This window comes from Carassius carassius, chromosome 19 (assembly GCF_963082965.1).
Source record: "Carassius carassius chromosome 19, fCarCar2.1, whole genome shotgun sequence".
In the NCBI taxonomy this organism is placed as follows: Eukaryota; Metazoa; Chordata; class Actinopteri; order Cypriniformes; family Cyprinidae; genus Carassius; species Carassius carassius.
The window spans coordinates 33,445,825-33,460,329 of NC_081773.1; the positions used below are offsets into that span (position 1 = coordinate 33,445,825).

Consider the following 14,505-nt stretch of genomic DNA (forward strand, 5'->3'; position numbering starts at 1 on the left):
TGGTTACACACACAAGCACTAACACCCTGGTTACACACACAAGCACTAACACCCTGGTTACACACAAGCACTAACACACTGGTTACACACAAGCACTAACGCACTCGTTACACACACAAGCACTAACACACTCGTTACACACACAAGCACTAACACCCTGGTTACACACACAAGCACTAACACCCTGGTTACACACACAAGCACTAACGCACTCGTTACACACACAAGCACTAACACACTGGTAACACACACAAGCTCTAACACACTGGTTACACACACAAGCACTAACACACTGGTTACACACACAAGCACAAATACACTCATTACACACACAAGCACTAACGCATTCGTTACACACACAAGCACTAACGCATTCGTTACACACACAAGCACTAACACCCTGGTTACACACACAAGCACTAACGCACTCGTTACACACACAAGCACTAACACACTGGTTACACACACAAGCACAAACACACTCATTACAAACACAAGCACTAACGCACTCGTTACACACAAGCACTAACGCACTCGTTACACACACAAGCACTAACACACTCGTTACACACACAAGCACTAACACTGGTTACACACACAAGCACTAACGCACTCGTTACACACACAAGCACTAACACACTGGTTACACACACAAGCACTAATGCACTCGTTACACACACAAGCACTAACACACTGGTTACACACACAAGCACTAACACACTGGTTACACACACGGGCACTAACGCACTGGTTACACACACGGGCACTAACGCACTCGTTACACACACGGGCACTAACGCACTCGTTACACACACAAGCACTAACGCACTCGTTACACACACAAGCACTAACACCCTGGTTACACACACAAGCACTAACGCACTCGTTACACACACAAGCACTAACGCACTCGTTACACACACAAGCACTAACACCCTGGTTACACACACAAGCACTAACACCCTGGTTACACACACAAGCACTAACACCCTGGTTACACACACAAGCACTAACGCACTCGTTACACACACAAGCACTAACACACTGGTAACACACACAAGCTCTAACACACTGGTTACACACACAAGCACTAACACACTGGTTACACACACAAGCACAAATACACTCATTACACACACAAGCACTAACGCATTCGTTACACACACAAGCACTAACACCCTGGTTACACACACAAGCACTAACGCACTCGTTACACACACAAGCACTAACACACTGGTTACACACACAAGCACAAACACACTCATTACACACACGGGCACTAACACACTGGTTACACACAAGCACTAACGCACTCGTTACACACACAAGCACTAACGCACTCGTTACACACACAAGCACTAACGCACTCGTTACACACACAAGCACTAACGCACTGGTTACACACACAAGCACTAACGCACTGGTTACACACACAAGCACTAACGCACTCGTTACACACACAAGCACTAACACACTGGTTACACACACAAGCACTAATGCACTCGTTACACACACAAGCACTAACACACTGGTTACACACACAAGCACTAATGCACTCGTTACACACACAAGCACTAACGCACTGGTTACACACACAAGCACAAACGCACTGGTTACACACACAAGCACAAACACACTCATTACACACACAAGCACTAACGCACTGGTTACACACACAAGCACAAACACACTCATTACACACACGGGCACTAACGCACTCGTTACACACACGGGCACTAACGCACTCGTTACACACACAAGCACTAACACCCTGGTTACACACACAAGCACTAACGCACTGGTTACACACACAAGCACTAACGCACTCGTTACACACACAAGCACTAACACCCTGGTTACACACACAAGCACTAACACCCTGGTTACACACACAAGCACTAACGCACTCGTTACACACACAAGCACTAACACACTGGTAACACACACAAGCTCTAACACACTGGTTACACACACAAGCACTAACACACTGGTTACACACACAAGCACAAATACACTCATTACACACACAAGCACTAACACATTCGTTACACACACAAGCACTAACGCACTCGTTACACACACAAGCACTAACACACTGGTTACACACACAAGCACTAACACACTGGTTACACACACAAGCACTAACGCACTGGTTACACACGCGGGCACAAACGCACTGGTTACACACGCGGGCACAAATGCACTGGTTACACACACAAGCACTAACGCACTGGTTACACACACGGGCACAAACGCACTGGTTACACACACGGGCACAAACGCACTCGTTACACACACGGGCACAAACGCACTCGTTACACACACGGGCACAAACGCACTCGTTACACAGACGGGCACAAACGCACTCGTTACACACACGGGCACAAACGCACTCGTTACACACACGCGGGCACAAACGCACTGGTTACACACGCGGGCACAAACGCACTGGTTACACACGCGGGCACAAACGCACTGGTTACACACGCGGGCACAAACGCACTGGTTACACACGCGGGCACAAACGCACTGGTTACACACGCGGGCACAAACGCACTCGTTACACACGCGGGCACAAACGCACTCGTTACACACGCGGGCACAAACGCACTCGTTACACACGCGGGCACAAACGCACTCGTTACACACACGGGCACAAACGCACTCGTTACACACACGCGGGCACAAACGCACTGGTTACACACGCGGGCACAAACGCACTGGTTACACACGCGGGCACTAACGCACTGGTTACACACGCGGGCACTAACGCACTGGTTACACACGGGCACAAACGCACTCGTTACACACACAAACACTAACGCAATCGTTACACACACGGGCACAAACGCACTCGTTACACACACAAGCACTAACGCACTGGTTACACACGCGGACACAAACGCACTCGTTACACACACAAGCACAAACACACTGGTTACACACACAAGCACTAACGCACTGGTTACACACGCGGGCACAAACGCACTCGTTACACACACAATCACAAACGCACTGGTTACACACGCGGGCACAAACGCACTCGTTACACACACAAGCACTAATGCACTGGTTACACACGCGGGCACAAACGCACTGGTTACACACACAAGCACTAACGCACTCGTTACACACACAAGCACTAACGCACTCGTTACACACACAAGCACTAACACACTGGTTACACACACAAGCACTAACGCACTGGTTACACACACAAGCACAAACACACTCATTACAAACACAAGCACTAACGCACTCGTTACACACACAAGCACTAACACCCTGGTTACACACACAAGCACTAACGCATTCGTTACACACACAAGCACTAACGCACTGGTTACACACGCGGGCACAAACGCACTCGTTACACACACAAACACTAACGCAGTCGTTACACACACGGGCACAAACGCAGTCGTTACACACACGGGCACAAACGCACTCGTTACACACACAAGCACTAACGCACTCATTACACACACAAACACTAACGCACTCGTTACACACACAGGCACAAACGCACTGGTTACACACACAAGCACAAACGCACTGGTTACACACGCGGGCACAAACGCACTGGTTACACACACAAGCACTAACGCACTGGTTACACACACAAGCACTAACGCACTGGTTACACACACGGGCACAAACGCACTCGTTACACACACGCGGGCACAAACGCACTGGTTACACACGCGGGCACAAACGCACTGGTTACACACGCGGGCACAAACGCACTGGTTACACACGCGGGCACAAACGCACTGGTTACACACGCGGGCACAAACGCACTGGTTACACACGCGGGCACAAACGCACTGGTTACACGCGGGCACAAACGCACTGGTTACACACGCGGGCACAAACGCACTGGTTACACACGCGGGCACTAACGCACTGGTTACACACACAAACACTAACGCACTCGTTACACACACGGGCACAAACGCACTCGTTACACACACAGGCACTAACGCACTCGTTACACACACAAACACTAACGCAATCGTTACACACGCGGGCACAAACGCACTCGTTACACGCGCGGGCACAAACGCACTCGTTACACACACAAGCACAAACACACTGGTTACACACACAAGCACTAACGCACTGGTTACACACGCGGGCACAAATGCACTCATTACACACACAATCACAAACGCACTGGTTACACACGCGGGCACAAACGCACTCGTTACACACACAAGCACTAATGCACTGGTTACACACGCGGGCACAAACGCACTGGTTACACACACAAGCACTAACGCACTGGTTAGACACACAAACACTAACGCACTCGTTACACACACGGGCACAAACGCACTCGTTACACACACGGGCACAAACGCACTGGTTACACACACGGGCACAAACGCACTGGTTACACACACAAGCACAAACGCACTGGTTACACACGCGGGCACAAACGCACTGGTTACACACACAAGCACTAACGCACTGGTTACACACACAAACACTAACGCACTCGTTACACACACGGGCACAAACGCACTCGTTACACACACAGGCACTAACGCACTCGTTACACACACAAACACTAACGCACTCGTTACACACACGGGCACAAACGCACTCGTTACACACACAGGCACTAACGCACTCGTTACACACACGGGCACAAACGCACTCGTTACACACACAAGCACTAACGCACTGGTTACACACGCGGGCACAAACACACTCGTTACACACGCGGGCACAAACGCACTCGTTACACACACAAGCACTAACGCACTCGTTACACACGCGGGCACAAACGCACTCGTTACACACACAAGCACAAACGCACTCGTTACACACACAAGCACAAACACACTGGTTACACACACAAGCACTAACGCACTGGTTACACACGCGGGCACAAACGCACTCGTTACACACACAATCACAAACGCACTGGTTACACACGCGGGCACAAACGCACTCGTTACACACACAAGCACTAACGCACTGGTTACACACGCGGGCACAAACGCACTCGTTACACACACAATCACTAACGCACTGGTTACACACGCGGGCACAAACGCACTCGTTACACACACAAGCACTAACGCACTGGTTACACACGCGGGCACAAACGCATTCGTTACACACACAAGCACTAACGCACTCGTTACACACACAAGCACAAACGCACTGGTTACACACGCGGGCACAAACTTACTCGTTACACACACACAAGCACTAACGCACTGGTTACACACGCGGGCACAAACGCACTCATTACACACACACAATCACAAACGCACTGGTTACACACGCGGGCACAAACGCACTGGTTACACACACAAGCACTAATGCACTGGTTACACACGCGGGCACAAACGCACTCGTTACACACACAATCACAAACGCACTGGTTACACACACAAGCACTAACGCACTGGTTACACACGCGGGCACAAACGCACTCGTTACACACACAATCACAAACGCACTGGTTACACACGCGGGCACAAACGCACTGGTTACACACACAAGCACTAACGCACTGGTTACACACGCGGGCACAAACGCACTCGTTACACACACAATCACAAACGCACTCGTTACACACACAAGCACTAACGCACTCGTTACACACACAAACACTAACGCACTCGTTACATACACAGGCACAAACGCACTCGTTACATACACAGGCACAAACGCACTCGTTACACAGACGGGCACAAACGCACTAGTTACACAACGCGGGCACAAACGCACTCATTACACACACAAGCACAAACACACTGGTTACACACACAAGCACTAACGCACTCGTTACACACGCGGGCACAAACGCACTCGTTACACACACAATCACAAACGCACTGGTTACACATGCGGGCACAAACGCACTGGTTACACACGCGGGCACAAACGCACTGGTTACACACGCGGGCACAAACGCACTCGTTACACACGCGGGCACTAGCGCACTCGTTACACACGCGGGCACTAGCGCACTCGTTACACACGCGGGCACTAACGCACTCGTTACACACGCGGGCACTAACGCACTCGTTACACACGCGGGCACTGACGCACTCGTTACACACGGGCACTGACGCACTCGTTACACACGCGGGCACTAACGCACTCGTTACACACGCGGGCACTAACGCACTCGTTACACACGCGGGCACTAACGCACTCGTTACACACACGTTACACACTCTCCCGTTAAACACATACACTCGTTATTCACGCGGGCACAAAAGCACTAGTTACTCACGTGTTAAACACGCACCCGTTACACACGCGGGCACAGACGCACTCGTTACTCGCGCATTACACACGCATCTGTTACACACACAGACTCGTTACACACACGGCACAGACGCACTTGTTACTCACGCGTTACACACGCATCTGTTACACACATGGACTCGTTACACACTCTCCCGTTACACACATACACTCGTTATTCACGCGGGGACAGACGCACTCGTTACTCGCGCATTACACACACATCTGTTACACACACGTACTCGTTACACACACCGCACAGACGCACTCGTTACACGCACGTTACACACACTCCCGTTACACACATACACTCGTTATTCACGCGGGCACAAAAGCACTAGTTACTCACGCGTTAAACACGCACCTGTTACACACGCGGGCACAGACGCACTCATTACTCGCGCATTACACACGCATCTGTTACACACACGGACTTGTTACACACACGGCACAGACGCACTCGTTACTCACCCGTTACACACGCATCTGTTACACACACGGCACAGACGCACTCGTTACACACACGTTACACAGTCTCCCGTTACACAAACGCACTCGTTACACACTCGGGCACAAACGCACTCGTTACACACGCGGGCACAAACGCACTCGTTACACACGCGGGCACAAACGCACTCGTTACACACACGGGCACAAACGCACCCGTTACACATATACTCTACTCACACGAGCACAGATGCACTCGTTACTCACGTGGGCACAGATGCACTTGTTACTCGCGCATAACACACGCATCTGTTACACACACGTACTCGTTACACACACCGCACAGACGCACGCGTTACACACACGTTACACACTCTCCCGTTACACACACGGCACAGACGCACTCGTTACACACACGTTACACACTCTCCCGTTACACAAACGCACTCATTACACACGCGGGCACAAACGCACTCGTTACACACGCGGGCACAAACACACTCGTTACACACACGGGCACAAACGCACCCGTTATACATATACTCTTTACTCACACGAGCACAGATGCACTCGTTACTCACGCGTTAAACACGCACCCGTTACACACGTGGGCACAGACGCACTCGTTACTCGCGCATTACACACGCATCTGTTACACACACGTACTCGTTACACACACCGCACAGACGCACTCGTTACACACACGTTACACACTCTCCCGTTACACACATACACTCGTTATTCACGCGGGCACAAAAGCACTAGTTACTCACGCGTTACACACGCATCTGTTACACACACGGCACAGACGCACTCGTTACACACACGTTACACAGTCTCCCGTTACACAAACGCACTCGTTACACACTCGGGCACAAACGCACTCGTTACACACACGGGCACAAACGCACCCGTTACACATATACTCTACTCACACGAGCACAGATGCACTCGTTACTCGCGCGTTAAACACGCACCCGTTACACACGTGGGCACAGATGCACTCGTTACTCGCGCATTACACACGCATCTGTTACACACACAGACTCGTTACACACACGGCACAGACGCACTCGTTACTCACGCGTTACACACGCATCTGTTACACACACGGACTCGTTACACACACGGTACAGACGCACTCGTTACACACACGTTACACACTCTCCCGTTACACACATGCACTCGTTATTCACGCGGGCACAAAAGCACTAGTTACTCACTTGTTAAACACGCACCCGTTACACACGCGGGTACAGACGCACTCGTTACTCTCGCATTACACACGCATCTGTTACACACACGGACTCGTTACCACACGGTACAGATGCACTCGTTACACACACGTTACACACTCTCCCGTTACACACATACACTCGTTATTCACGCGGGCACAAAAGCACTTGTTACACACGCACCCGTTACACACATGCACTCGTTACACACGCGGGTACAGATGCACTCGTTAAACATGCATTACACATACACCCGTTACACACGCGGGCACAGACGCACTCGTTACTCACGCGTTACACACGCATCTGTTACACACACGTACTCGTTACACACACCGCACAGACGCACTCGTTACACACACGTTACACACTCTCCCGTTACACACATACACTCGTTATTCACGCGGGCACAAAAGCACTAGTTACTCACGCGTTAAACACGCACCTGTTACACACGCGGGCACAGACACACTCGTTACTCGCGCATTACACACGCATCTGTTACACACACGGACTCGTTACACACGGCACAGACGCACTCGTTACACACACGTTACACAGTCTCCCGTTACACAAACGCACTCGTTACACACGCGGGCACAAACGCACTCTTTACACACGCGGGCACAAACGCACTCGTTACTCACGTTTTAAACACGCACCCGTTACACACGCGGGCACAGACGCACTCGTTACTCGCGCATTACACACGCATCTGTTACACACACAGACTCGTTACACACACGGCACAGACGCACTTGTTACTCACGCGTTACACACGCAACTGTTACACACACGGACTTGTTACACACACCGCACAGACACACTCGTTACACACTCTCCCGTTACACACATACACTCGTTATTCACGCGGGGACAGACGCACTCGTTACTCGCGCATTACACACACATCTGTTACACACACGTACTCGTTACACACACCGCACAGACGCACTCGTTACACGCACGTTACACACTCTCCCGTTACACACATACACTCGTTATTCACGCGGGCACAAAAGCACTAGTTACTCACGCGTTAAACACGCACCTGTTACACACGCGGGCACAGACGCACTCATTACTCGCGCATTACACACGCATCTGTTACACACACGGACTCGTTACACACACGGCACAGACGCACTCGTTACTCACCCGTTACACACGACTCTGTTACACACACGGCACAGACGCACTCGTTACACACACGTTACACAGTCTCCCGTTACACAAACGCACTCGTTACACACTCGGGCACAAACGCACTCGTTACACACGCGGGCACAAACGCACTCGTTACACACGCGGGCACAAACGCACTCGTTACACACACGGGCACAAACGCACCCGTTACACATATACTCTACTCACACGAGCACAGATGCACTCGTTACTCACGCGTTAAACACGCACCCGTTACACACGTGGGCACAGATGCACTTGTTACTTGCGCATTACACACGCATCTGTTACACACACGTACTCGTTACACACACACCGCACAGACGCACGCGTTACACACACGTTACACACTCTCCCGTTACACACACGGCACAGACGCACTCGTTACACACACGTTACACACTCTCCCGTTACACAAACGCACTCATTACACACGCGGGCACAAACGCACTCGTTACACACGCGGGCACAAACACACTCGTTACACACACGGGCACAAACGCACCCGTTATACATATACTCTTTACTCACACGAGCACAGATGCACTCGTTACTCACGCGTTAAACACGCACCCGTTACACACGTGGGCACAGACGCACTCGTTACTCGCGCATTACACACGCATCTGTTACACACACGTACTCGTTACACACACCGCACAGACGCACTCGTTACACACACGTTACACACTCTCCCGTTACACACATACACTCGTTATTCACGCGGGCACAAAAGCACTAGTTACTCACGCGTTAAACACGCACCTGTTACACACGCGGGCACAGACGCACTCATTACTCGCGCATTACACACGCATCTGTTACACACACAGACTCGTTACACACACGGCACAGACGCACTCGTTACTCACGCGTTACACACGCATCTGTTACACACACGGCACAGACGCACTCGTTACACACACGTTACACAGTCTCCCGTTACACAAACGCACTCGTTACACACTCGGGCACAAACGCACTCGTTACACACACGGGCACAAACGCACCCGTTACACATATACTCTACTCACACGAGCACAGATGCACGCGTTACTCGCGCGTTAAACACGCACCCGTTACACACGTGGGCACAGATGCACTCGTTACTCACGCGTTACACACGCATCTGTTACACACACGGACTCGTTACACACACGGTACAAACGCACTCGTTACACACACGTTACACACTCTCCCGTTACACACATGCACTCGTTATTCACGTGGGCACAAAAGCACTAGTTACTCACTTGTTAAACACGCACCCGTTACACACGCGGGTACAGACGCACTCGTTACTCTCGCATTACACACGCATCTGTTACACACACGGACTCGTTACACACACGGTACAGACGCACTCGTTACACACACGTTACACACTCTCCCGTTACACACATACACTCGTTATTCATGCGGGCACAAAAGCACTTGTTACACACGCACCCGTTACACACATGCACTCGTTACACACGCGGGTACAGATGCACTCGTTAAACATGCATTACACATACACCCGTTACACACGCGGGCACAGACGCACTCGTTACTCACGCGTTACACACGCATCTGTTACACACACGTACTCGTTACACACACCGCACAGACGCACTCGTTACACACACGTTACACAGTCTCCCGTTACACACATACACTCGTTATTCACGCGGGCACAAAAGCACTAGTTACTCACGCGTTAAACACGCACCTGTTACACACGCGGGCACAGACACACTCGTTACTCGCGCATTACACACGCATCTGTTACACACACGGACTCGTTACACACGGCACATACGCACTCGTTACACACACGTTACACAGTCTCCCGTTACACAAACGCACTCGTTACACACGCGGGCACAAACGCACTCTTTACACACGCGGGCACAAACGCACTCGTTACACACGCGGGCACAAACGCACTCGTTACACACACGGGCACAAACGCACCCGTTACACATATACTTTTTACTCACACGCGCACAGATGCACTCGTTACTCACGCGTTAAACACGCACCCGTTACACACGCGGGCACAGATGCACTTGTTACTCGCGCATTACACACGCATCTGTTACACACACGTACTCGTTACACACACTGCACAGACGCACTCGTTACACACACGTTACACACTCTCCCGTTACACACATACACTCGTTATTCACGCGGGCACAAAAGCACTAGTTACTCACGCGTTAAACACGCACCTGTTACACACGCGGGCACAGACGCACTCGTTACTCACGCATTACACACGCATCTGTTACACACACAGACTCGTTACACACACGGCACAGACACACTCGTTACTCACGCGTTACACACGCATCTGTTACACACACGCACTCGTTACACACACGTTACACAACCATCCCGTTACACACATGCACTCGTTATTCACGCGGGCACAAAAGCACTTGTTACACACGCACCCGTTACACACATGCACTCGTTACACACGCGGGGACAGATGCACTCGTTAAACATGCATTACACATACACCCGTTACACATGCGGGCACAGACGCACTCGTTACTCACGCGTTACACACGCATCTGTTACACACACGGACTCGTTACACACACGGCACAGATGCACTCATTACACACACGTTACACACTCTCCCGTTACACACATGCACTCGTTTTTCACGCGGCCACAAAAGCACTCGTTACACACGTTACACACGCACCTGTTACACACATGCACTCGTTACACACGCGGGGACAGATGCATTTATTAAACATGCGTTACACATGCACTCGTTACTAACACGAGCACAGATGCACTCGTTACTCATGCGGGCACAAAAGCACTTGTTACACGCGTTACACACGCACCCGTTACACACATGCACTCGTTACTCACGCGGGCACAAAAGCACCCGTTGATTTGTTTAATCAACACTATCACTAAATAGCAGTGTGTATTTGTCCTATTTGTTTTCTTTATTCTTTAGTTTGTGCTATATATGCAACTGCATTATTTGTGACTGGATTGGGCAAATGTCCAGTGAACATTGTTTCTTTGTAATGAGTATTTGATCTGTTGGTGTAACCTCATAAATAATCCTTTAATCTGGGAAAGGCGCTATATAAATAAACATTTATTATTCTTATTTGCTAATGCTGTCACTCATTTTAATGTGCATATAATATACAGACTATTTAGATCTCTGTTAAGATTTTTACAAGTTGATCTTTATGCTAATATTCAGCTGGTGGAAGTAGTTGGAAAGGCTGGAAAGGGCCCTGCTGGTTTCACACACACACACACACACACACACACACACACACTAACAAGCTCTTGTGTCCAGATGCACACGCAGCAGATGAGCGCAGAGCGAGCCAATCAGACGCCCATCTCGGAGCCGCAGGCTAAAGGTGAGCTCTGATTGGCTGCAGGACAATTTGCTCACATCTGTGCTTTCAGGAGAGACTGATTTGCATGAAGTTTCAGTATTGAAGTGCTCTGTTAATTTAGTTTCAGGAGTCGTTAGCAGCTTAACATTCAAATTAGAGAGATCTGCATGTGTTGAGTTTGGTTGAGCGCTGGACTGATTCCTCTCTTCACCAGAATCCCTGTCTGAGTCGATGGAGGAAGACGGAGCGTCAGGTCATGTGACTCCAGGTGAAGACGAGCCTCTGGATACCAAAGTGGAGAGGTGAGCAAACACTGTCTGATGAACATGTGAAGCAACCAATCACAGCTCAGTGTGTGTTCACATGCCCAAATATGTATTTGTTGTTGTTTTTTCTATGTAGGATAACGAAGAAGCTGGAGGAAAGACGCGAGCAGAAGAAGAAAGCAGAAGAAGAGGTAATGCTCTGATCATCCATGTCCTCTAGAGGATGAGAGATGAGTGTGTGTGACGTGATTGTCCTCTCGTGAACAGAATGAGCTGAAGAAGGAGATGGAGAGGCGTAAGATGGGGAAGGAGATGCTGGACTTCAAGCATCAGCAGGAGGAGGAGAAAACCAAGCGTCTTCTGGAGGAGAGGAATCGAGAGAAGGCCGAGGAGCGAGCGGCCCGAGAGCGAGTCAAGCAGCAGATCGCTCTGGTACTCCTCACACACTGAGAGAGCGTTATACAGTAGGGCTGTCAACACAGTATCCGTTGAGTTTAAAATAAAAATCCACATTCGAATGCAAATGCATTCTGATGTTAGGTGTGTGTCAGGCTGCCTTATCAGCGGCACAGGAGAGGCGAAGATGATGAGGGGTCACTGCATTTGAGTGCTTTTACTGTCTGTCCAGTTAAACCCACTAGATCGGCGCTGCTGCATCGTTCATTCAAAGTATTGTGAAAAAAAGAGACCATCAATGCAGAGAAGATCTCGTTTACATCAAAACTGAAAGCAAGCGTTCACACAGAACACATATCCTGCTCAGTTTCTAGAGGTGCATCTGTCACCGGTGCACTCGAATGTCACACGAGATGTTTAGACCCTTTGTGATTGGTTCTCAGTCCTTTGTATTGATCTATACATGCATACAAGATGTGGTTTTGTTTCTAATTGTTTAAGCAACTTAATTATATATGGTTTATAAACATTATTTTAAACATTGTGCACTTTTTATTAAAAACAGCTGTTACTTTATTGCTTTGAAGAAATGTGTCTTAGTAAGATATTATTATATATAATTAGAATATTGATAATATTTTAGTAAAAAATGTAGTTTTTAGTTAAAAGTAGATTTCTGAATCCAGTGTTTTAGAACATGAGTGTGATTGGCTGTACATCACGACCTCGGGTGCTCTCAGAGAAACATCTGAACATGTTCATGAGTACAGCAGAAGATCCAGCGCAGACCACCCTTTGGCATTAAAACAGTACTGTGTGCAGATTTACTTAAGACATGCAGTGAAGAATTAGCACAGAAAAGACATGGACAGATATTTTTGCACCTGATCATATTGAATATGCATTTGTTGGAGTTTTCCTTTCAGACACACAATTTGTGTGAGGAGAGTATTCAAATGGATCATGCGACGGGATTTATTCATGTTTGTGCTTGTCAAATTACTGGTATTTGTGCCATTTATTTAACGCCATAAGACCATGTGTTAAGTCCTGTTATTATGGACATGATCTTCTGCATCTGTGTTCTTCAGTGTGTGCATTGTTAGTAAATCACACGCAGAATGCCCCCCCATCTGTGCTTTTCTGGAACTGCAGGCTAATGCTAATTTGCCCTGTTCAGTAAATCTGGGGCCAGTTGCATAAACTATTAAAACTAGTCTTAAAAAGTAACTTTTTAAATTAAGTTATGAAAGCGTAGGTTGGTTGATATGTATTGGACAAGGAAGACATATCACCTCTTGGCAGCTGCTATTTGGTCATACTAGTTCTTAG

General features: G+C 49.4%; 1 protein-coding gene across 1 annotated transcript in view; it reads left to right on the top strand.

The window, feature by feature from the left end:
• The window catches only part of LOC132095613 (UBX domain-containing protein 4-like), a 29,232-nt gene that overhangs the window by 9,187 nt on the left and 5,540 nt on the right, over window positions 1-14,505 (top strand). Inside the window, exons 5-8 of the mRNA XM_059500755.1 lie at window positions 12,466-12,532; window positions 12,726-12,813; window positions 12,914-12,968; window positions 13,045-13,209. Of these exons, the coding sequence (XP_059356738.1) occupies window positions 12,466-12,532; window positions 12,726-12,813; window positions 12,914-12,968; window positions 13,045-13,209 (375 nt within the window). The remainder of the gene's footprint in view (window positions 1-12,465; window positions 12,533-12,725; window positions 12,814-12,913; window positions 12,969-13,044; window positions 13,210-14,505) is intronic.